This window comes from Channa argus, chromosome 3, assembly GCF_033026475.1.
Source record: "Channa argus isolate prfri chromosome 3, Channa argus male v1.0, whole genome shotgun sequence".
Lineage (NCBI taxonomy): Eukaryota > Metazoa > Chordata > Actinopteri > Anabantiformes > Channidae > Channa > Channa argus.
This window is the reverse complement of record NC_090199.1, coordinates 13,222,193-13,246,585: the sequence shown is the minus strand read 5'-3', so window position 1 is coordinate 13,246,585 and position 24,393 is coordinate 13,222,193. Positions and strand designations below refer to the sequence as shown.

Here is a 24,393-nt window from a genome sequence, read left to right as displayed (position 1 = left end):
GTGTGTTTAATATTATTTTAAGAGACTTGTTTACATTAACCATGAATGTGCAGATTGTTTATTCTAAAAGTGCATATTCCATCATCCAGGCTATATATAAGGTCATATTTTTATTGATGGCACTTTCCAAAATTTAGCTTGTACAAAGACATTATATATAACATTATTATAAATTCTATTTTTATACACCAGTTTTCACTTAAAGGAGTAAGCGATCTACTTGAACATATTTGCTTACAGCTATATTATAGTTGTAGATGCTTTAAATTTTAGATTCATATAATGCTCTTAATGTATGGTTAAAAAAGTAATTGGTATGCAAGGGGAAAAAATGTAAGATGATTTTAAGGGGATAAACTTTAAACTGCTTGCAGATCAGACGTATGCAAACTCTGACGAGGTTTTGACTCGGCATAATAAAAAGCTTATTAGCTAAAAGAAAAGGTCAGGAAACGTCTTTAGTAAAACAAAATATCCCAACGAATCAAATTGTAAAATACTCATTCAATAACAAAATGCACATAGTTAAACCATTCAGGCTGATAAATAACTGATAGAATGTGCACTCGTGTCTGTCACTGTGTTACTACCAGTTCTGTTCAATATCTTCTATGGTCTCTGGCAAGCACCTGTTGCATGTTTCTGCAAGGGTTCTTGCTACTATTGCCCCAAGTATAGCTAAAGAGCACAGGACAAGTTGGGGAAGTTCCTTCCAGACATCATCCAGTAAGAGGATCAAAGGAGCCGCAGCTACGCCAAGTCGAGCCATGAAGGAGTTATAGCCCATACCATTCTGCCTAAGAAATATGGACATGGATCTTCACAATTACTTTGTAAGAGAGAAAACTACCAAATATCCTGCAGTGTTGATAATTCACTGTATGTAGTATGTGTTACAAATGTCCAAAAATGGTTTTGATCAGCCTGACAAAGACAGAATGCAAAGTCTGCATATTTACCTCACTACAGTGGGGTAGAGCTCAGAGCTGTAGAGCACAATTGTTCCAAAGGATGCTGAAGAAAATGCTTTACCAAAGACTGCTACCACTGTTCTGGCCACAGACATCTCTGGAAGAAGAACATAATTACGTGAGGTTATGTTTTTTCTTACCCTAGTTACTTCCAATGTTAAAGTACAAACCAGATCTAGAAATGTTGTGTTATATTTTATATTTTTTATTTTATCCAGTTAATGTGCTGACAAGGAGTTAACCTGAAATGATGCATCAGCATTTATTAGTTTAGAATCTTCTTCTTTTCCTTTCTGCTAATCCCTTTTTGGCGTCGCCACAGCGAATTATATGCCTCCATCTAACCCTGTCCTCTGAATCCTCTTCTCTCAAAGCAACTATCTTCATGTCCTCTCTCATTACATCCATAAATCTCCTTTGGTCTTCCTCTAGACCTCCTGCCTGGCAGCTGCAACCTCAGCATCCTTCTACCGATATATCTGTCCTCTGAACATGTCCAAACCACCTCAATCTGACCTCTCTGACACATCTAACATGAGCTGTCCCTCTGATGTCCTCATTCCTTATCCTGTCCATCCTGTCACTCCCAAAGAGAACCTCAACATCTTAAGCTCTGCTACCTCCAGCTCTGACTCCTGTCTTTTCTTCAGTGCCACTGTCTCTAAGCCGAACAACATCGCTGGTCTCACCACCGTCTTGAACACCTTTCCTTTCATTCTCGCTGATACTCTTATCACACTACACACCTGATACTTTACTCCACCCGTTCCAACCTGCCTGCAATCGCCTCTTCACCTCTTTCCCACACTCTCCGTTGCTCTGAACCGTTGACCCTAAGTACTTAAAGTCCTGCACCTTCTTCACCTCTGCTCCCTGTTACCTCACCGTTCCATCTAGTTCCCTGTCATTCACACATATGTATTCTGTCTTGCTGTGGCTAAGCTTAGCAGACCTCCATCTCTCTAGATTTTCCTCCACGTGTTCCCTGCTCTCACTACAAATCACAATGTCATCTGCAAACATCATAGTCCACGGAGATTCCTATCTAACCTCATCTATCAGCCTCTCCATCACCACAGCAAACAAGAAGAGGCTCAGAGCCGATCCTTGATGCATAATAAAAACCAGATCATATTTTTATACCCACAAAGTGGTATTAATGTTGTGGCTGATCTGTGACTATTTGATTGTGAATGTGATGCTAGCAACAAGTTGGAATAGGAGCATGTTTACCGTCACCTGTTCATTAGTGTTGAGGACTGAGGAATTCATTTGTTTTAAGTTTGAAAAAACCTTATTCAATTGCTTGATTTAGGATTTCAGCTCTTAGTAGATTTGGTGCCACCTTTGTCATATTTTTTGCTTTATATGCCAAGCCTTTTTAGCTCCCAGACTCATTTACTATGGAGTCATGCTTTCATCTTATCGTGCCTTCCCCCAAAAGTTGCCTTCTGCAAGGCAGAATTTTTGTTGTTCCAAAACTGTATATATTGTTCATCATTAAGAGTGACTTGACAGATGTACATCCCTTGTGCACTAATGCGTCAAAGACACACACCTCACACCTTTACCACCACCATCAAAAATGCAGACTTTTGGACAGTGCATTCTGTTTTTACTTGAATTTTAGATTACTTTTAAAATTGGGGTTTGTAGTTGAATATCTTATGTCTGCCTAAATGACTGTCAGGCCTGTTATTGAAAGTATTATATTCTACAAAACATTTAAATAAGACTTGGATCAAAGTTTGTGGAAATTAATATTTTTCTACCTTTAGGCACTACAGTGTTGATCCCAAGACAGATGCCAGTTAACAGCAATGATCCCACCTCTGTGCGTCGCCTGCCTATTTTATCCAGAAGGTAGTAGTTTGCTGTTTTGGCTGGGAACTCAATTAAGGCATAGGTAAACTGAGTGAGATACATATTGAGCCCAAAGCCTGTAATGTTAAAGCTAATGCCATAAAATGCTGTTGCCACACAAAACCTAGGGGCAGAAAAAGTGGACATTTGTTAAAACCAACTGCTCTGTGTTTAAATACAGTCATAACTTTCATCTGTATATTTTAATATACATGTTACATCACTGAGCAAAATGTCATTGACAATACAGACCAGACTAGACCAGTACGCAGGGCCAGTTTCCTCATCTTAGGCGTTCGTATCAAATCGAGGTACGAATAGGTCCGATTACTCTTTTCTCTCACAACAATAGTGGCAAGTGTCTGAAAGAATCCCAAACATTATTTGTTAAAATATGATAAACATAAAGATTCATAATCGTGGCCTAAAACTAAGTTGATACCAATTATCTGAAATATGCTAACCTCTGATTTGAGTGTGTTACATAAGCCCTTTCTTCTGTTCATCTTGGCACATTTTTCCAAATACATCTGGGCCTGCTCCAGCTTTCCATTGGCAATAAGCCACCTAGCTGACTCAGGCATCCACCTATTATTTAAGGTGCAGGATATAAGTAGTAGTAGTAAAGAGATATACAAAGGTCATCTCCATACCAAAGCTACAAGCTTCCGAAAGTTTGTTAAGGCAAGTTTCCAACCATCAATGTCTACAAGCCAAAGCCGACAGTCGTGTGCTTTGAATTCAGTGAGGTTTGTCTGAGGAACATCTTAGCTTTTGAAATCCTTCCATAATATATTCTTGGTCATTTGAAATGTAAAAGGGATCACTGTCACTCTCTGAAAAAAAATACGGTTGAACTTCAAAATCTCAGCTTTAGATTCATACCTCCAGGTGATTATGGCCAAGGTTAGAGGTGAGGTGACACTAACAATCAGCCACCGCCAATCAGTCACAAGGTAAGCAATAGCTGCAAATACTGTATTCCCAAATGTCCATGACAAGCTGTCGATCACTCCTACCAGTTTTCTGCGCTCAACGTCCACCCACTCCACACCTGTGGGGAGCAAACAACATGAAAAAGTATTAGTTACTTTGCAAGGCTCATATACATAAACAACCAAAAAAAAAAACAGTTTGTATGTCTGAGGTGATATGTTTAAATACGTATGAGAAACTAATTACTGAGAACTGCTGAGACTATGACGATGCCAGTGATGCAAAACCCAGTGAAGAACCGCAGCACAGCAAACATCACATAGGATGAAGAAAAAGCACTTGCCACAGCAAAAAGCATTCCAGACACATACGACACCAACAGCATTATTCTTCGGCCAAACCTATAAAAAGTCAGGAGGTCCCCACATTTAATATTTTTGTTTGGGGCAATCAAATTCATAGGTTAAATGGTGAATAGGCAAGCTAATACCTGTCACTCAGACTTCCAAAGAAAATGGCTCCAAACATCACCCCAACAAAGAAGATGGTGGCAGTCGCTTTGTTTTTTCCTCTTCTGTGACAAACTAAGTCCCACTTAAAAGAAGGATAAAAGAAGAGGACAGGTTCACACTCTTTATAATGATAAATACGTTCAATTTTTTGTTCAATTTGTGTGATGTTGTACAAATCAAAACAAGTTACCTGTGATGTCAAAGTAGACTTGAAGGTGCTGTTATCGTACACCCATCCATTCTGGCATGGCACTGTGATTAGGTCGGTGGTATTGGAGGAATTGAGCAGCAGATGATACCAAGGCTCTGTAAACATCTGACAAGAGCTTAAAGTCCCATCATCCTGGACTGGAATACTGACAACAAGCCTCTCAGCATGGGATAAGTTGCTAAAAATACCTCCATCATCCAGAGAGCTGATGTCGCAGTGGTGAGAGGGAACAGCTGCTATGAAATTGTTCAGCATGAAGTGGCAGGGCAATGTGAAGCGGCCAATGAAGCTGATTACAATGATCATAATCTGAAACCTTCCGAATCCATTGATGTCATTAAGGACGTTCTCAAACTTCATTGTGTCTTCTCCTTTTGCGTAAAATATCTTCCTTTGAGTTAAAGAGACAAAACTGGTCATTCGCTTATGTCTGTCCACGGATGAGGAGTGAACAGCAAACAAGAGCATTCAGAGCAACTTGCCATTTATGCTGCTGCAATACAGTTTAAATAGGTAAATATTTTACTTCATTTAACCGCTAGACTGACGTTTGTCTAAGGGACAGTAAAAAAAAATGCATTCTTGGTAAAAACAGGATGAGTCATTGTTTACCTTAATACTTCATTTGCAACACAACAGGTAGCCATTAATCTGTGTACTACAAAGTTATAATATGGTGTAAAAATCTATAGATATTGTGTTGTAATATGGCTCATGGCTTTAAAACTTAACAGCTAGTCACAGTTTTTCATCATTTTAATACAGTGTTAAGAACAAAGATTTGATTACAAAAAATGAATAATGTCAGGAAGCAATGTTCAGAACCTGGGTTGTACAGTACATCAGTACAGTGTTAAAATAAATGTATGAATAGGTAAAAATGTCTGAAAAAATGCAAAACATTATTTGTTAAAATATGATAAACACAAAGATTAACAATCATGACCTAAAACTATATCGATATCAATTATCTGAAATATGCTAACCTCTGATTTGATTGTGTTACATAAGCCCTTTCTACCGTTCATCTTGGCACATTTTTCCAAACACATCTGGGCTTTCTCTAGCTTTCCATTGGCAATAGGCCACCTAGCTGACTCAGGCACCCACCTATTATTGAAGGTGCAAGATATAAGTAGTAGTAGTGTGCAAAGAAATAAATAGAGGTCATGTCAATAACAAAGCTACAAGTTTCCCAAAGTTTGTTAAGGCAAGTTTCCAACAATCAAAGTCTTTACAAGCCAAAGCTGTCAGTTGTGTGCTTTGAATTCAGTGAGGTTTTTCTGAGGAACATCTTAGCTTTTGAAATCCTGCCATAATTTGTTTTTGGGAATTTGAAATGTAAATGTGTCTCTGTTTTCACGGGGGTTGGGTAAAATAGTGGGATTGTGGCATAATCATAACAGGTAACACATGGAGAAATGTTAGTTATTAAGTCTCCAAGTTAGTAACACATTGTTCAATGAAAACTCATTTATAAAATGAGGTGCAAGATCAAGCAGTGCCTTGTAAGCAAATAGTAATATTTAAATCTTTTGCATAACTGGGAGCAGAGAATATGTTGTATTATAGCATCTAAAATACAACAGCACAGTTTGCTAATTAAATTGTAGCTGGCCTTTACACTGTATAGACTTAGATAGTTTGGGCATGTCCAGAGGAGGGGGTGGGATATGTTGGGAGAAGAACAACGAGGATGAAGTTGCCACAAAGTAGAAGAAGAGGAAGGCCAAGGAAGGAGAATGAGGAAATGCAATAAGTTGGTGTGAAAGAGGAAGATAAAAAAGAACAAATTGAGACAGAAACAATTCATCTGCTGTTGTGACCCCTAAAGGTAGCAGCCGAAAGAAGAAAGAGAGTGTCAAAGTTCTTTTGAATGTGTTGTGATTGAAGCAAATGTTAATAAGGGACAAGCAAAGTCTATGTGAAAAAGATGTACATCTCTTCGCTTCCTAAAAAAAATATAGGTGAAATCAGAGTTTCCGGAGATTTGCAGGACAATATTTGTTTCAAAGTTTAAGAACATCATTGTAAAATAACGTTTGTTTCCAACTCTCAGTGTTATATATATGCGACACATAAAACGAAAAAGTAAAATCCAATATAAAGTATCCCAAATAAATGGTAACATGTGTTACATTAGGAGAGATACAGTATCAACCACTTAATGGTTTTTTTCTCTTTCCAAAGATACAGCAACTCTTGATATATGCTCTTATTTTTTATTTAGGTAAAAACAAAAATTACATGTCACCTGTATTGGAGGATACTCTGTATACTGTATAATAAATGAAATTATGGTTACTTGCCTTCCCTGAGGTGGCTAATTGTTTACTCACTTACATAATCCTCTCTATTCCTGTGAGGAGACTGCTTTCCTCTGTCCTATATTTTCTTTGTGGAAGTAGCTCATTATAACCTACAGTTAGCATCTTTTGAAATGTCAAAAACAAAATGTTTAGGGTTAAGTTTACATTTCCCTACATGCAATTTGATTGTAAGGGGATGCAAACTTAATCCTAAACCCAACATAAAAAGGGAAAAATCTATTAGTGAAAAATTTTGCATTCCTCTTAATAATTTATTTAAAATGTAACTTTAATTATTTTCTATTGATTGAACATTTGTAGCTCAATGTGCATTAAATATAATGTTGATGAAAACAAAAACCTTTGTTTTACTCTTTCTGCCATTTCCAAATAAGGGGATGAAAACCTTTGCACCCAACTGTATGTTTTGTCATTAGACAATCTCAAGTTACCACACTAATTATGATGTGGGAACAAAGCCGCTTTTTGTGGTGGGCTGACAAAAACAGCTTATTAACATAGGGCACCATTGTTTATTTCCCATTTCAAATTATTATCAAACCATCATGAGTGTTTCTGCTAACAACAGTACAGCATATGACACCAACAGCAGTACAGCATAAAGTTCATCTGACTACAGCATAAGTTACCTTTTTGGTTGTTTTAGGTTGTTTTGTCACACAGCACTTTATGGTTATAGATTAATAGACATGTTTGTTTTCTTAATAGAGAACATTTTACCAATTACTTCACAAAGAAAATCACAAACTTCCTCTTACCTTAGCAAAGTGCTTTTGTTGCCTAAAGTTAACCAGACACAGTACTATAGAGTAGAACATGGCTCTGTAGCAAAGCTCTTAATGACAGCTCCACCTTTCTACGCCTGTTACCCCCCCAACAACCCTCTTGCGATTCACTTTTAATTAGTGCCATTTCACAAATTAAAAGGAAAACTGTTACATCGAACATAATCAATGAATTTTAATCTTTTTCCTCAAATGTGTAAGTGCGTTTACAAGTCAGTTGCATTGGCAGTATTGGTCACAGATGGCAGTTGGATCAGTTAACACTGATATATGACTGTAAACCTGGATTTTGTGTCTTGTATGATTGCCTTTAATGTCCAGACTGCCAGATTGCCACCTTGTTTCCTGTCTCTTAATAAGTCATTTTTGATAATAAACTTAGAGCAGGATCTTCAAAACTGAATTTGATCAGATTTATTAAAATTTTATACCTTATTTAAAGCAGAGATTTTTGAAGGAATCCTTCACCTGTGTCTATGGTCAGGCTCTGGAATTGGTGCAAGTATTTACGGACTATTGGAATTGGTATTTACATGTAATTGTAACACCGACTCTTTGTATCAGAGGCCCACCAACAAATGTTGTTATCTTAAACATTAATCTCAATGTTTTATTTTTTATTTATTTAGTTCACTTTAACATTTTCTTTTACTTCTGGTTTGGGTCTCTTAATTTGAAAAACAAGCAGAGGTTGGAGAACAGATATTTTGATGAACTTGACTATACAAATGCAGAGCTTTGGGAAAAGTTTGCCAAAATGTAAGAAAAAGAGATTTAACAATTCATTTGTCCCAGCTACCATTGCTTTACTGAATGGCACTAAACAATTCAGACTTTTTATTTATAATTAATTTATTTTGAGTGTGTTGCTTAACAACTCACATAATTGCTTACTGCTGGGTGCAACATAAATTACCCCATGGGGATAATCAAATTTACCTTGACCTTGTGATCCTACACACAATTATTAATTGATTTTGTAGTTACCCTCAACCAGTGTTGGGCTTGTTACTAAAAACTGTACTCCATTAAATTAATCTCATAACTGCCTGTCAAAGATAACTTGTCACATTACTTGCTGAATTATCTTTCCAATGCATTAATGTCCTAAAGATGGGCAGTCAACAGTTCTTGATCATATATGCAGTCACCAGCTTTGTTAGTTCTTTTTATTTTAATGCCTTTCAGTTAATTGTTTTAATTGACGTTTTGAGTATAACTGCTCTCTTCAGCTTTTCATCATAAAATCTTCAAACACACTGTATGGTACATACCAATAGACAAGCAGCTTACAAACAAAGTTACAAAGAAATGGATGCAATAAGAAAGTCAACATTTGTTGACCGATTATTTGCCAGGGGGGTTTGGGGTTTGCTAACAAGTTCACAACTGCAACATTATAGGCTTATAAGTTGTGTTCACAGCTTGTCTCCACTGCCAAGTGTTCATGCAGGTTTAGGAAACACCTGTGTATTTTATTATTCATACATTTTACCACCACTGATTTTCTATCACGGAAATCAGTGTCTTATCAATCTTTTGGTTTCATATGAAATCAACAGTTAGAGTGGAGCTCTCTCCTCAGATGTGGAGATTGATCGTCTTCTGAAACACAAAATACATTTTTATTTTATAACATTTAAGTTTTACTGTAAATGTTGTGATGCACTGAGATATTTGTCATATAGGGTGCAGTACCTTGTCAGTTCCACGTCCTCAATAATCTCTGGTAGGCGGATGTTTTGTGTCTCAGGAAGAAAGAAGGCTGACAGTCCAGCAACAACAGCTACCAGAGAGAAAACAATACTTGGTAGAAGGAGCCATGCTTCTTCTAGAAGTATGATCAGTGGTGATATAGATACACCTATACGGGCCATGAAGGAACAGTAACCCAATCCATTTTGTCTGTATAAGAGAAAAATAATGTTTTAAAACAGAGAAAACAGAACAAATTTATAACAGTAAGGGATCTGCTCAAACTCTGCAAGACACTTATTAATTTACTGATATGCTTCTGGGTGTTCAGTGTCTCAGTTAACTTGTTTCTTGCAAAAAAAAAAGCATCTAGATATAATGGTTTCTGTGAATATTATATAATATTATATATCCCTTTGCTTTTTGCATATTTGGTGGTACATTCAAGTTTCTTCTAAACTGAATTACCCATAATGAAGAAGTAAAAACACATTTTGTTTTAAAATTAATTAAAAATAAACTCCTAGTTGCAATATCTAATTAACAAAAGAATAGGGCCTTTGCTGTGAGAGTTGTCATGTGCTTAATTTCCTTGAGATGTGTGGAAAACTTTGCAAATTGGATTGATTAGATACAAAGGGACATACTTGTGGTAGTTTCAGTAAAGGCTCTGTATTATATTTTACTAACCTCATTACTGTGGGGTACAGCTCTACTGTGTACAGAAATACTATAGTAAAAGCTGCTTCTGCAAACATCTTGCCCAAAGCTCCAACAACCGTCCGGTACCAACCTATTTCTGAAAAGGAGAAGTTGTTGACATTTTACCTTCACATTGTATTATATTTAGGGCCATTATGTGTAGACTTTGAAATTTTACATTTAGTCATTTAGCAGACGCTTTTATCCAGAGCAACTTACAAGTAAGGTACAAGGCAGCAAAAATCTAAGTCAAGGAGAAAACATCAAAGCAAAGTCCTATCAGAAAAGTGTTCACATTTCACGAGATCCAAGTGCAAGAAAGAGCAGAAAGGATGTTTTTAAAAAAAATAGATTTAAGTGCATAAATGAATTACTTTAGTGTCTCCTATAGTTGTATTTTTTAAACTTTGCTATTTAATTATGTAATATTTACATTTAGTCTTTTGGCAGAAGAAGATATTGAAGACAATGTTTCATAAAAAGACATGTTTCAGGTTTGTGAGATTGAAATTTGAAAAGAAAAGTGACAAAAGCGCAGAAAAAGCAGTCCAATAGTTTTTTGAGAGTGAGGCTACTGAACATGGAGAGTTTGCCAACTCGTTCAAACATTGTCTGATCTTTCTGATGCTGTAGAGGGCAAATTTCCATGCCCAAGAGATCGAGAAGATTTTGGGATAGCTATCAACGATGAAACAAGGACTTCTGGCTAAATTTGTGGACAGAATCACTAAATATTCTACATCAATGCTGATACTGTGTTGTATGGTAGGTTTGGCTGGAAGGACCAGAACTTCTGTATGGTAAATATATTCAAGCAGACATGTCAAAGATCCAGGGAAAAATTTGTGATGAGAGTGCAAAGGACAGAACTAACTGTATGCCATCTGCATACCAATGATAGGAAGATGTGATCCATGTGATCTGATGATTAAATCCATGATAAAAATGATGAAAAGGGCCAAGGACAAAGACCCAGGGAACACCAGTGGAGAAGCAATGAGTTATGGATACTTGCTCCTGCAAAGACAACCTCGTAGGTTCACCCCAACACAAGTATTTGAAAAAGCCAAGAGTGATGTCCAGCTAGGCAAATGTAGGCAGGAGAATCTGGGGTTTTAATGTGTCAATGACTGCAGACAGATTGAGTATGATTAGAATAGAGGACTAGGCCACTGGGCCATTTTTGCAGTCATTCCTACAGTCAGACTAGTTCACACCAAGGAGCCTGTCAAGAGATAGAAAATACTATAAGGGATACTCAGCTCGAGCCGTTGGGGTTTTCTCTCAGCAGTCCTGAGTTTGGTGCATTGCTCATGAATTTGATGGGTGAGCCAGAAGTACAGCAGACAGAGACTCTTTAGACAGGCTGAGAGTCTGGTGCAGAGGCTGTCAGCAGCTGTGTCGATGTCAAGGGTGGACAAGGCATGTGCTAATGATTGCGATGTAAAGACCAAAGAGGACAACTGATCAGGATTCAGAGATCTATAATTGCTGCAAATAGTGACAAATAATGTAGGACCATAGGAAGTCTTTAGCTAAGCTATATCCACTTTTTGCCAATGTGTACATGTAGACAATGACAACATCATTGATTCTACTGTTAGCCACAAGGGGGCAATCTTGGGTCAAATCATTCCTGATACATAGTTCATTTCCAGTGACACTCACACTTCAAATCGACTCAGATTATGTGACTTTAAAAGCGGTTTGGGATTGAGGCCAGGGGTGGGGAAGCCATGCTCCTGAAGCCTTTTCAACTATCCCTGCCCTCTTCTACAGCTTCTACTTGACTGGATGCACCTGATCCAGGTAATCAGCTGCAGGTATTCAGGCATAGTTGGAAAACATGCATGGCTGTGGGCCTCGAGAAGCATGGGTTCCCCACCCCTGATCTTGGGCCTTAGAAATACAAAAAAGTGAGCTGAATGAAGAAGTTCTGATAAATGCAGAGGAGTGGAAGAGAGAATTTCTTAGGTGCAGTTGTAAGTGAGAGTGAGGTGCAGCTGGTGTCTCCCATGATAAGAGAATGATAAGAGGACTTCCATCCTCAGAGAAGTAGGACAGCAGCATGTCATCACAGAAGTTACTGCACCAGCTGACTTGATGACATGATATTCAAATAAAGGGGCGCTGAGGGGTGAAACAACTTTTCTAATGAAGAATCCAGCTCAATGTTCTTATCCTAGTGGCTGAGAAATATGAAAAAAAGTGAAATTGGAGGAGTTTGCACCTTGGGTGGCCATGTTATTTAGGGTGATATAGGTGCCTGAAGTGTAGCCAAAAAGGGCTGAAATCAGCCTTGTTGACTACGAATTGGCAGCAAGGTAAAATGAGTTGGGGTTGCAAGTGCTTGTTATAACCCTTACTTTTATAAAATTTCACCCTCAAAATTGGTTGTTTACCTTCAGGGATAAACATGTTGGAGAAAATACATAGTCCAGTCAAAATAAGACTTCCAGCCTGACTTGGCCTTCGACCTATTTTGTTCAAGGTGAAGAAGACAAATGCTTTTGCTGGGATTTCAATGGTGGCATAGATGAACTGTGTGAGATAAATGTTCAGACCAAATCCATTGATGTTAAAGCTGATTCCATAATAAGTGCAGGCTACTGCAAACCTATGAACAGAAAGAGAACATGTTAAAGTACGTTCGCTTCTGCTTGCTGTTGCTCAGGTTAAGTGATCATCATTTGCTGACAATGGAGTGAACTGATTACATTGTTTTTCAAGCTTTAGAAGCTAAAAGTCTCAGTTGTTTGAAAGTCAAAACAAAATGACATATTTAAGGATTCAGTACCACACAATGCCAGTAAGTATAGCCAGTCTTCTCATTCTCGGGGTCTTTACAAGGTCCAAATAGGAATACTTTTTGTTTTCATTTTCAACAAGTATGACTCTGGATAGAACCTGCAGACCAAAAATTAACCTTTATTAACAGAAAGGAATGGTGCGAGGTATTAATTTAATTAGTTTCAGACTAGAAATGAACAGATTAAGTTAGATGTTGTACCTCAGGTTTCAGGTCAGTCATGAATTGCTCTCTGCCATTCACTTCTGCACACTTTTTCAGGTAAAAATGGGCACTGTTGACTTTTCCATTGCTTATAAGCCACCTGGCAGACTCAGGGATCCACCTGAAAATAAATCACAGAATAAGAATAAATGATAGCTTTTCACTGATTTTCATATAAACTAATGAGTCTTCACAGTTTTACTGTAATTTTTTCTTACCACCAAGCAATCATTGCTATAAACAGTGGGGCAGTTGCTGTGGCAGCCAGGTACCTCCAGTCATTCACAAAGTAAGCCATAACAGGTAGCAGAGCAGCACAAATACTCCAGTCCATGCTCAAAAAAATGCCTGCTGCAGTTCGACGTTTGATGTCCACCCATTCAATGTCTGTAATAATAATACAACCCCAATTCAAAAAAGTTAAAAAAAATGTTTCCAAAAATAAAAACAGAATGAAATTATTTTAAATCTCATCAACCTATATTTTATTCACAATATAAACATAAACAACATATCAGATGTTGAAAATTAGACATCTTAACATTTCATGGAAATTAGCAGCTCATTTTGAATTCAATGGGAGCAACACATCTCAAAAAAGTTGGAACAGAAGGAACAAAAGGCTGGAAAAGTAATTGCTGCAAATAAAAAAACAAATGGAGGAGCATTTGACAACTAATTAGATTAATTTGCAACAGGTCAGTTACACAACTGGGAATAAAAGGAACATTTCTGAACTTTTGTCTTGTCCTGGACTTTTATTTTGTCCCCCTTTTTCTCCACTTCCTGTCGCCAGTTAATTTCTCTAGCTTACCAGTCATCAATAGTCACAATTGTTTTCACCTGTTCAGCTGCCTTTTAGAACCCCAGCTTTCCCCCTGATTCTCTGTCAGGTCATTGTCTCTGTTACTTGTGCAACTCCCTGTCTTCAGGTTCACCTGGCTCATGGTTTTTGACTCCATGACCAGATCATGGTTATTGTTGGCCTGACTCTGCCTGCCGCTCTGGTTCAGTGAGCAATCGCTACCTATTGGCCCTCTCTGTTGCCGACTATATAAATTACGCTAATGATTATGATTGCCGCTAAATGCCCATAAGGCATCAAGGATTATCACGACCCTTGTAACCATGCCATCGTTAAGAGAATGTTTTCATGCCAAGGCCATGTTTTGATTCACACCATGCATAAGTATTTACCAATCCATGTGATTATCTGCCTGTCAGAGCCCAGACGATTGTTTAACTACGTGCTCATGAGTCAGGAAGGGTCATCCATCGAAGGATAAAATCCCTGGGAATTAAAACTGTCTCAAATTTAATGATAGATGATAAAAAGTCAGAGAACTAATCTAGAAACAAACGAGCAGAGCCAGGAGGTCGGTAAAATGAGTCAATGTTTTAAAGTTTACCAGCTGGATCTCGCGAAGGTGACACGACAGCATCTCCACTTCCCATAGGACAGGTGATGATAGAATGTAGAACACGAGTCTGGAAATTTTGGTCAGAAACGATACACCACAGAGGCGGCAGCATTTGGGTCGATTCCCGATCCTACTCGTGGACTGGAATTGGCGTCAAACACTGCTTACCCAACAGATCCGGTCCCGTTCGGCCATGGTGAGTGTCCCTGGGCTTGCCACTTCCTCAGCCTGGTCTGAACACCAGTCCTGCATCCCCGCTTCCTCCTCCTGCCACGGGGCTTAGCTAGCAGCAGTTACTCCGTAGATGACATGGAGCACTCAAAAACTGGAAGGAAAAACTTTGCGTACCTGGCCCAGGTAACAATAAAGTCTTCCAAATGCTCCGTAATGCAAAATAACGTTTGCCGATAATATGTAAAGACAGCTGACACACAGGCACAGTGCAATCCACAAATTTAAGTTAATATTTCAGCAAGACAAAGCTAAACCTCATACTGCATCTGTCACAACAGCCTGGCTTTGCAGGAGAAGAGTCCAGGTGCTAAACTGCCCTGCCTGCCGTCCAGACCTTTCAATAGAAAACATCTGGTGCATCATAAAAAAAACCCACCAACAAAGACCCAGGACTGTTGAGCAGCTAGAATCCTGCATCAGACAAGAATGGCACAACATTGCTCTCCTAAAACTTCAGCAACAGGTTTCCTCACTTCCCAGACGTTTACAGACAGTTGTTAAAAGAAGATGGGATGCTACACAATGGTAAATATCACTCATTCCAACTTTTTTGAGTTGTGTTCCCATCAAATTCAAAAGCAGCTAATATTTTCCATGAAATGGTGAAATGTCTCAGTTTCAACATCTGATATGTTTTTTATGTTCAATTGTGATTAAAATATGGTTTGATGAGATTAGCAAATCATTGCATTTTGTTTTTATTTACGTTTTACACATAGTTCCAAGTTTTTGGGAATTTGGGTTGTAAATCAAATCTGTTGCAATAGATACAACTATATTTACAGTAAACAAGTTTATACAATATGATCATTTTTAGAAAGACACATTTAACTAAGAGTTGACTTGAAAAATAACTGCTAGAATTAATAACTTTAGCCATTAATTATATATATATAGTGCGAAAACACTGTTAGGTTAATTAGTGAATCTAAAATTGCCCGTAGGTGTGAAAGTGAGTGTGAATGATTGTCTCTCTGTGTATGTCTCTCTGTGGTACTACAATAGAGTGGCGATTAGTCCAGGGCACGCCAGGGGGCCCGATGGCAGCTGGGATAGGCTTCAGCCCCCCTGCGACCCACACAGGATAAGCGGTGACAGGTAATAGATGAATGGATTAAAAATTATTTAAGAACATTTTAAAGAATTTTAAATATAGATTGTTTTAGATTGTTTGAATCTGAAATTCTGAATTTTCTCTGTAAAAAAAACAAACAAACATAAAAAATAGATAAAAGCTCACTAAGGACAACGGTGATTATACTGATTCCAGAAATCCCCAATCCAGTAAAGAACCTTGTAACAGCAAACATGGGGAAATTATGTGAGAAAGCACTTGCAAATCCGAAGAAGGTGGTTGTTACATAGGACACAAGAAGGGTTCTTTTCCTGCCAAACCTGTGAGACAAAGGATTAGAAATTAACACCCTGTATTACACATACAACTGTTTGAGTAACACTTTAACACTTACTCCATATTGACTTGTCAGCTACAGTACTATATAATTAGTTGCTCTCCTTGGTGCTCCTTTGTATTCATAGCAAGTGACGCAATAGGTAGCAGTGTGCATTGATAAGAGACACACAGGGCTGTTACTCAAGGAAGATGGAAACACCAACAGTTCAACATTTGATGACTAAAGAAATGATGTAGTTTATAAAGCCAAAAGTGCCCATAGGGAGTTGGTCAAGGTGATTGGATGCACATGACTTTGTTCTGCATAGTTGATAATTAGCAAGAATTCTTTTGACTTCATACAGGTATTTGTAATAAAATTTGGGAATGGAGAAATGGACGTCTGGGATATTTTATTTACACCACAGCCCAGAGGTGTACCAAAACTCTAATAATAATGTTGAACTGTTGTCTTTTGTTTTAAAGCAGTGTAAAATATAAACCCAGAAGAGAAAATGTCTACTTAGAATCAAGAGCATGAACACCTGTCACTGAGATAACCAAATATTGCTGCTCCAAGCATGACCCCTATGAAGAAGATAGTGGCCGTGGCTCTGTTCACTCTTTTCTTATCACAAACCAGATCCCACTATAGACAAACAAAGAGAAAATAAAAGAAAAAGAAAAAGCCAGATCAGGGATTTATCTTAATTTGATAATTTATAAAAAGAAATAAACTCACCTCTGTTGCTAGAGTAGACTTGAATACGGTGGTATTGTACACCCATCCACTCTGGCACGACACTGTCGTTAGGTCAGTAATGTTGGAAGAGTTGAGCAACAGATGATATTGAGGCTCTGCGAACATCAGACAGGACTCTGGAGTCCCATCCTGCTGGAATGGAATACTAACAACAAGCTTTTCTGTCTGGGATAAATTACTAAAAACACCTCCATCCTCCAGAGAGCTGATGTCGCAGTGGTGAGATGGAATAAATGCAATGAAATTATTCAGAAGAAAGTGAAACGGCAAAGTAATACGAGCAATTACCATCAGTAAAATTGTCCTAACTTGGAATCTCCCAAAGCCATCTACCTCTGCAAGTATATTCTCAAACTTCATTTTCAAAAATAAAGTGTGCAGCACTTCCAATTTGTAGGGAACCTCAGAAAACAATAGAAACAGATGAGTGTGCCACTTGCCTTTTTCAAACTAACACTGTTGGTTAATGGTCATCCAAGAGAACATGTAAATGTGTAGTGAATTAATACAAAAGCATGACTTGTATTCACTAAACTAAATAAATATACTTTCATAAGTAACATATTTTTTTAACAGCAATCATTTGCTAATTCTGCAAGGATACCATTACATTTATCAGTTCATACTTTATAAGTCTCTAAGCACGGCAGAAAATTTAGGTCTACTGAAGATTTACTGAGGCTTTCATGCTACTAAGATATATCAACTACTCAATGGACTGCCATTAATTTTTGTCTAGACATTCCAGTTCCCCATATGAATATTACTGGGTATTGGGTGTAAACAAGAGGGTGACGATCAACCAACGGATTAACAAATTTTGCATTGGGAGAAGTCAATTTAATTCAAACTTTGTTTAGATAGCACCAATTCATAGCAAAGTCACATTTACATAATAAAGTCAAGACTATACAAACAGAACAAACCCAACAAATCCGCCTTGAGCAAACCCTATAGGCAATGGTAGAGACTGAAAACAATAAGTGAGGAAAAGTTTCCTCAGATAAATAACAACTTGCTCTACACTTGTTCGTGACTAACCGAAAAATTTACTGATATTCTCATTTGTTTTAGTAACTCTGCAAGAGTCATCTAAGTCAAAGTGGACTGTCCTGTCAGACATACTTTGAGTGAGCATAACTTTGCTTTCTTAAAGCTGACATCTTTCCTCTTTTTCCAGGGAAGTAAGCTAGAAATTTATTGTTGGTTCTACTTCCTGGATGATTCTTTCTGCGTCCTTTCTGCTTTTGCAATTGTCTGTTTGTTTCTAAACTCTGCGTATTGTCCACATCACCATAAAATGTCTCTCTGTGTTGTGCCTTCGAAGTGATCTTAGCTGAATATTCACATCTACAGTGAGTATCCACAGTAATAAATTGTCTCCATTTATACACAGTATGTCTGTAAAATCTATAGTCTTTGAGATTATTCTGTAATTGATCTAGCTATATGCAAATCAACAGCTCTTGATGCTAGGTCTTCTGAGATCTCTCGCTTTGTTGTGTTGCCATTACTTTTTCTACTTCTCTTTTTATGTTTAAAAAGAGAGCGTGTTCGACAAAGACATGAAAAACTGTTTAGAAAAAACTGTTTTTTGTTGATATTTGTGACTTTGGTGAAGATCAGATCACATTTTAGAACCAATTTATGCAGAAATTCAGTTTTCAAATTGGGCCGTTACTTTTTCTTGGAACTATATAGGGAGCCGCTCAAGGCCCCGTCCCTGCTGAGGGCCTTTGTAGCACCATTAACTCTAATATAATCTCTACATATTTTTTTTCTTAAATGTACCAATGCAGTTTGCTTTCTGTTTCTTTTAAGCACCCATTTTATAGCCAGAGCCTTTAGCATTTAACAGTGGTTAAATAATGACATTACACAGTGCACAGACTGTGTTTAGTTCATACAACCTCATACAACCCTAAAATGCAACAGGACTTAATGAGGTGGAAAACAGATGAGAGGGTTTGGTGAAAAATAAATGTCTCGCCGAGCACACCACAGGTCTCATAGCCCTGAAACACCTGAGTGAAGTATGACAGTTCAACAAATTATGAATCAGCTTCTTCAGAAAATCATGCTGTTGTTTGAATGTTGCAGGGCACTGTGAAAACACTTCTGATCAGATCTTTAAACTGGAGGTCCCACATTTGATTGTATTTGTCTACCAGTACTTAGTATATACTAAATAATAAACCTCCAAAATATGCAGACATAAAATATCTGCCAGGTACTGTTCTTACGTAATTTTGTTCACAACAACACCAACAAAATAATGGCAACAAATGATACCAGCTGTTGGTTTTATATACACATTTATCCTTTACAGTTGGATTGGTTATAACTGGACAGCCCTAATAATGTAAAATTTTCTGTTCTATGAAAACAAGATACAAAAAGATTTTTACAAACTCCTGATTAAATGTCATATTTTTATGTACTTTATTTTCATCTGAGTAAATGTAAAGACAAAGTTGTATTTGGTTTCTTCTATTGCAAAGTTCAAAATGTATCTATGTTAGTCCCCAAAGGCTGTTGGTTCCAACATTTGCTCTAGAAATGTTGGATGATTTAATACAGTCAATCACATAATCTGATAATATACTGATAATATACTGATGACAGGTTGTAATTGTCATTGTCCGCAAGTACATCTTTATTGAACCTGCTCCTTCCTTGTTCTCTTTACCCTGCAATACAGAGAAAACTTAAGTTAGTTTTTACGTAATACATTTACTGAGTCCAGGAAAAGACTTTGATAAAAGGTTAAATGTGTAAATTGTTTTAGATCACATGTTAACTATAGATTGAATTACATGTATTCTTCCTTGTGGGTCATTTACCTTGGTTTCTCAAGGTCCTTGATGAACTCTGGCAGTTGAGTGTTTAACGTTTCAGGCAGACGTGATGCCACTAAACCTGTGCCAAGTGCCACTGCACAATAAGTAACTGCAGGAAGCAGCTGCCACACATCCTCCAATAGCATGATGAGCGGAGATACTGAGACACCCAGCCGTGCCAGAAATGAGGTGTAGCCTAAACCATTCTGTCTGAATAATACAATTCCCAGGGTTAATATAAACCTGTTGTACATCTATTCATCCCAGCATAGAAGATGATTGTCTGTATTCAAACTAAAGTAGATACATAGGTTTGTTTTTAACTGACCGCACAACTGTGGGATAGAGTTCAGTTGTAAAGAGATACATGATCGTGAATGAGGCCTCTGACATAGCTTTTCCGAGAACTCCCACAACGGTACGAATTACCCACTTATCTGAGGGAATATATTCAGCTATTTCATCAAAAGAATTCTTGGGAGTAGTATATTCACAAAATATGAAAATGCAATAGAATACATTTTGGAGAAAATAAAACTGACCTTTGGTAATAAAAATGTTAATGAAGAGGCAGAGCCCAGTCAACAGCATGGCCCATATTTCACCAGGCCTTCTTCCAATTTTCTCCAGGAAGAAATACACACAAATCTTCATTGGCATTTCAATTGATGCAAACATAAATTGTGTGAGGTATGGATTTAGTCCGAACCCAGTGATGTTAAGGCATATGCCATAGTATGTAAATGCAACTCCAAACCTAGAAAATGAAATAAAAGAACATTAGGATCATCAAGTTTAAGGCTGTAAAGGAAGAACTGGGTTGATGACTAGCCAGAGACATAGCACTGAGCAGAGTATTGCAAATGTAATAAATACTATATTAGTAAACTATATTGCACATCTATGAAATATTAATATTAATAAATAATTATAATTAAATATTAATTATAAATCAATAGTCCGTATTTTAAAATATTGAATTCATGCCACCAATCAGTATTAGTTTTAGTATCAGTACTTGTTCTACAAATACGCATTTTATCATAATGAGACTATTCATACAACTCAAGCATTTGTGTGCCGGGTAAGGATTTTGGTTATGGTTGGACCAGTTAGTCTTGCTTTGTCCAAAGTACAGAAATCCACCTGATAATCATTGTTCAAGTTTATATCTGGCTTGTGTAATTCATAGGCAAATGTGTAAACTATAATTTATGAATTTAGAGAGGGTTGGCAGATTCTGGTAGGCGCATTTCTGAAATGTGAACAAATTTGCCCCTGGATTTGCAGTTGAAACACAGATATGAGAAGTGTACCATGTCAATCTTCTCAATGAATTTTAAAAATGAAACACTGATACTTACCAGACTATGCCTGAGCATATGGCAAGTTTCCTAATATCTGAGGTCCTGAAAAGATCTACAAAGCTATATTTGTTATCTCCACCATCAGCTTCTGTAGATTCCAGTAATGCCTTTGAGAAAGCCAGACAAAACAATGTTGACTGACAAAATGTTTACAGTAAAATTGTAAGCTAGCCAGAAACAATATGGAGATGTACCTTTGGTGTGATGTCATCCATAAACTTGGTCCTGTTGTTCATCTTGGCACACATCATTATGTAATGATGAGCAGCATCTGCCTTCCCATTCGCCATGAGCCACCTAGCAGACTCTGGAAGCCACCTGAATTTACAAACGTGGTGACATCCGTGTCGGCTTCTAAAAGGATTCAAATCTTTTATTCTGCAGACTAAAATTTGTAAACTTAATACCTCCATGCAATGATGGCCAATAGCAAGGGTGAAGTCGCTGCCAGAATGAGCATCCTCCACTCATTTACACAATATGCAATTCCAGCCAGAAGCCAGTTCCCCAGTGTCCAATCCAGGCTTATTATTATACCAGAGAAGGTCCTGTGTTCAATGCCAAACCATTCAATATCTGCAGGATTGTCAGCACAAAAAAGTGAGATCAGTTTCATAAAAGTAAAACTGAATAACAAATTTCAGCCCAGCCAAAACATTAACTTGGTTTTGTTTCTCTTTCTATCCAAAGGAGAACAACATACTCACTTAAAACAACAGAGACGATGCTAATTCCGGCGTATGACATTCCCGTGAAAAATCTCATGATGGCAAACATTACATATGATGTGGAGAATGCACTTAGCATCGCAAACACCATAGATGATACATAAGACACCAACAGAAGCGGTCGTCGCCCAAACCTGCTCATAAAAGAAACAAGTTGTGACAAACAATTTTGCTCTGAACTGTGAGTTTTGTGCAGTGACTTGCACCCTTGTTTCTCTAACATGTTATGGCCTAATCATCTAAAATTTGCTAGAGAGTAAGGGACAGACATGGCTAAAAGTGCAGGTACACTTAAACCTACTGGTACCACCTTAAACAATGTTCCTCTTTTTTGACGTATCCCTGCATGGTTTGGTTTGCGTTAGTATAAAACTTTAGCTGGGTAAAGAGCTGAATTCCTGCTTAAGACTTTCTAAAATGTCAACTCTGACTCCAAAGTCTGATTTAAAAGGGCGTTTTGCAAAATATTTGAAATCCCAGCATATTGTCCATGCCCTGGTCATTTTGTGTATTATTTTAAATTGACAGATGAAGTATCTATTTAATTAAATGTGGAAAAGCATGTAAGAAGTAAGGATGGAGCAGTGTACTTATCACAGAGATTTTTTTCTTTAGTGTTTAGGATATCTTGTACAATCTCACCTGTCACTGAGAAATCCAAATAAAGGAGCTCCACACATTACACCTATAAAGAAAATGGTGGCTGTAGCCTTGCTCATCCCCTTTTTACTGCACACAAGGTCCCACTGCAAAGAAACCAATGAAAACAATACAATATGCATTTTTGCTGTAGTCCACGACAGAAGTTGAAAAAGTTACACTTAGTCAACCACAAATTATCCAGTCAGTGTCTGGACTGCTCACAGTTCAGCAAACGCAACCTACCTCTGTTACCACAGTAGATTTAAAGGTGCTGTTGTCATAAACCCATCCATTCTGACACTGAACAATTAATGCATTCTCAGTACTATTAGAACCTGACAGATGTTGATACTGGGGCTCTGAAAACATCAAACAGGAGCTCGGAGTCCCACCCTGCTCTGCTGGAATACCAACAGCCAATTTCTGATCCAGTGTCAAATTTCCAAAGATGTCTCCATCATCAAAAACACCGAGGTCGCAGTGATGAGAGGGCACAGCTGCCATAAAGTTATTTAGCAGAAAATGACAAGGCATTGAAATTCGAGAAAGCATCTGGATTAACACTAGCCTGATTTGGAATTTTCCAAATCCATTTATTTCTGAAAGTATGTTGTCAAAATTCATTTTGCTGTGCTCCCAGAGTCTGCAAGAAGCTTGATGTTGTAAGAAAGATGTGAAAGAAGGTAACAAAGTCTAAACAACACACCTACATTTACCATCACAGTGTTAATCATTGGCATTGCCCACAGTGTCCCATTTTGCAACACAATTGGCCTTCCAACAACCGAACCATTTTAGACAATTAGACTAAAATTTTAATTAAAAATGTTTCTTTTAAATTAATTAATATATCTGTTGACATTTATTATAGTTTTTGTATGTTTGCATGAGAAATGAAAGCCATTATTGCCTTGTGCCAGTCATTTTGAATTATTTATGCTCGAATTGATTGATTAAATGACAATATCCAGAGGTAGTGGAATATTTTGCATTGCATTTTCACTTACCACAATCACACGTAGTCCAAACTACGGTATCGAATTCATAATTCTGCAGTGTCTGATCATGTCACAAATATAAATTTTTGAACTTAAACTGAAATGTTACTTTTTTTAGATAGTCAAGAATCAAAGCAATAAACCATATTGCTTTGTACTACTGGTGTCTTTGCTTGCTGATTTTAAAAACCAGTAATTATTAAAGTATGTATAAAGTATAAAGTCTACAAATACTCATATCAGTTCATCCATAAGTCCAGAAGTGGATGTCTTGCCCAGATGCAATGAAAATTTCTCTAGAAGATGTGATGTGAAGTCAAAATGATCTAAAACCAAATCTAATCAGCTCATCCTTGAGTCCAAGTGGATGTGTTTCCCCAAAAGGTAAGTTAACATACATTTCCAGGAGTTATTTAAAATATGTCAGTGATGCTGAATATTGATATCTTTATGTAGAAAAAAAGCAAAGCTGAGATACCTGCAAATACTTAGTTATATTTAGTCTTGACCTGGCAGTAATAAGGAACAGGCATTCCATTTTTGTTGTAAATACATTTCTGTTTTTAACTTAACAACATTTCCTGCTGGCTCACAGTATACCCAAAGAAAAGAATTGGAGCCATCAGATGTTATAAAATGTAATGTGCTAACTACTGTATGAGTTATTGTGATACTCGATAGCATGGAGAATGCAGAAAAAGCTTCACTATCGAACAAAAACAAGATTGCAAAATGCCAAATGTGACTACATGTATGCAGTAACTTTCAATGAAAAGTATAGCAGTGGTCTCCGGTTTCCAGTAACATTTGCACAAGTTATACATTAATTTAGATCAAGATACAGTATACTGGTTGTGTCGACTGTGTATAGTTTATGATAAATTATACTGGGAATGTCTCTCAATTATTCACTGCTTACAGTATCTTCTGTACATCTACTACTTAACAACCCCAGATCCCTTACATTGCAAAAATTTAAAAATCCGTCC

The 24,393-nt window shown here is 37.3% G+C and overlaps 3 protein-coding genes across 3 annotated transcripts; all 3 read right to left on the bottom strand.

The window, feature by feature from the left end:
* Positions 1-32: 32 nt before the first annotated feature.
* LOC137124179 (solute carrier family 22 member 7-like) lies at positions 33-4,935 on the bottom strand. The gene is made up of 9 exons (XM_067498903.1): positions 4,473-4,935; positions 4,261-4,364; positions 4,017-4,171; positions 3,720-3,888; positions 3,299-3,422; positions 3,087-3,196; positions 2,744-2,958; positions 960-1,068; positions 33-797 (listed from the first exon to the last, which is right to left on the bottom strand). The coding sequence occupies exons 1-9, from the start codon at positions 4,911-4,913 to the stop codon at positions 587-589; spliced, it is 1,638 nt and encodes a 545-aa protein (XP_067355004.1). The 5' UTR covers positions 4,914-4,935; the 3' UTR covers positions 33-586.
* Positions 4,936-9,170: 4,235 nt separating this feature from the next.
* On the bottom strand, positions 9,171-17,225 carry LOC137123193 (solute carrier family 22 member 7-like). Its single transcript, XM_067496557.1, has 10 exons — positions 16,809-17,225; positions 16,612-16,715; positions 15,914-16,068; positions 13,237-13,405; positions 13,016-13,139; positions 12,803-12,912; positions 12,408-12,622; positions 9,994-10,102; positions 9,307-9,513; positions 9,171-9,213 (listed from the first exon to the last, which is right to left on the bottom strand). The coding sequence occupies exons 1-10, from the start codon at positions 17,187-17,189 to the stop codon at positions 9,171-9,173; spliced, it is 1,617 nt and encodes a 538-aa protein (XP_067352658.1). The 5' UTR covers positions 17,190-17,225.
* A 1,893-nt stretch (positions 17,226-19,118) lies between these two features.
* On the bottom strand, positions 19,119-23,096 carry LOC137124567 (solute carrier family 22 member 7-like). The gene is made up of 10 exons (XM_067499640.1): positions 22,650-23,096; positions 22,407-22,510; positions 21,744-21,898; positions 21,444-21,612; positions 21,231-21,354; positions 21,034-21,143; positions 20,212-20,426; positions 19,998-20,106; positions 19,673-19,879; positions 19,119-19,519 (listed from the first exon to the last, which is right to left on the bottom strand). The coding sequence occupies exons 1-10, from the start codon at positions 23,028-23,030 to the stop codon at positions 19,486-19,488; spliced, it is 1,608 nt and encodes a 535-aa protein (XP_067355741.1). The 5' UTR covers positions 23,031-23,096; the 3' UTR covers positions 19,119-19,485.
* Between the last annotated feature and the right edge of the window lie 1,297 nt (positions 23,097-24,393).

Bases quoted from the DNA above. Each gene is read 5' to 3' on its own strand.
- LOC137124179 (XM_067498903.1), bottom strand. From the start codon at position 4,913: ATGACCAGTTTTGTCTCTTTAACTCAAAGGAAGATATTTTACGCAAAA. The intron at 1,069-2,743 runs GTAGAAAAATAT...TTCTTCTTCCAG, and splicing joins CAACACTGTAGTGCCTAAAG to AGATGTCTGTGGCCAGAACA. The intron at 798-959 runs GTAAATATGCAG...CATATTTCTTAG, and splicing joins CTCTACCCCACTGTAGTGAG to GCAGAATGGTATGGGCTATA.
- LOC137123193 (XM_067496557.1), bottom strand. From the start codon at position 17,189: ATGAAGTTTGAGAATATACTTGCAGAGGTAGATGGCTTTGGGAGATTC. The intron at 16,069-16,611 runs GTGTTCATGCTC...TTTGTCTCACAG, and splicing joins TTTGGTTATCTCAGTGACAG to GTTTGGCAGGAAAAGAACCC. The intron at 10,103-12,407 runs GTAAACAACCAA...TCTCCTTTTCAG, and splicing joins CAACATGTTTATCCCTGAAG to AAATAGGTTGGTACCGGACG.
- LOC137124567 (XM_067499640.1), bottom strand. From the start codon at position 23,030: ATGAATTTTGACAACATACTTTCAGAAATAAATGGATTTGGAAAATTC. The intron at 21,355-21,443 runs GTATTAAGTTTA...TTGTAAATTCAG, and splicing joins TTGGCCATCATTGCATGGAG to GTGGCTTCCAGAGTCTGCTA. The intron at 19,880-19,997 runs GTCAGTTAAAAA...TGTATTATTCAG, and splicing joins CTCTATCCCACAGTTGTGCG to ACAGAATGGTTTAGGCTACA.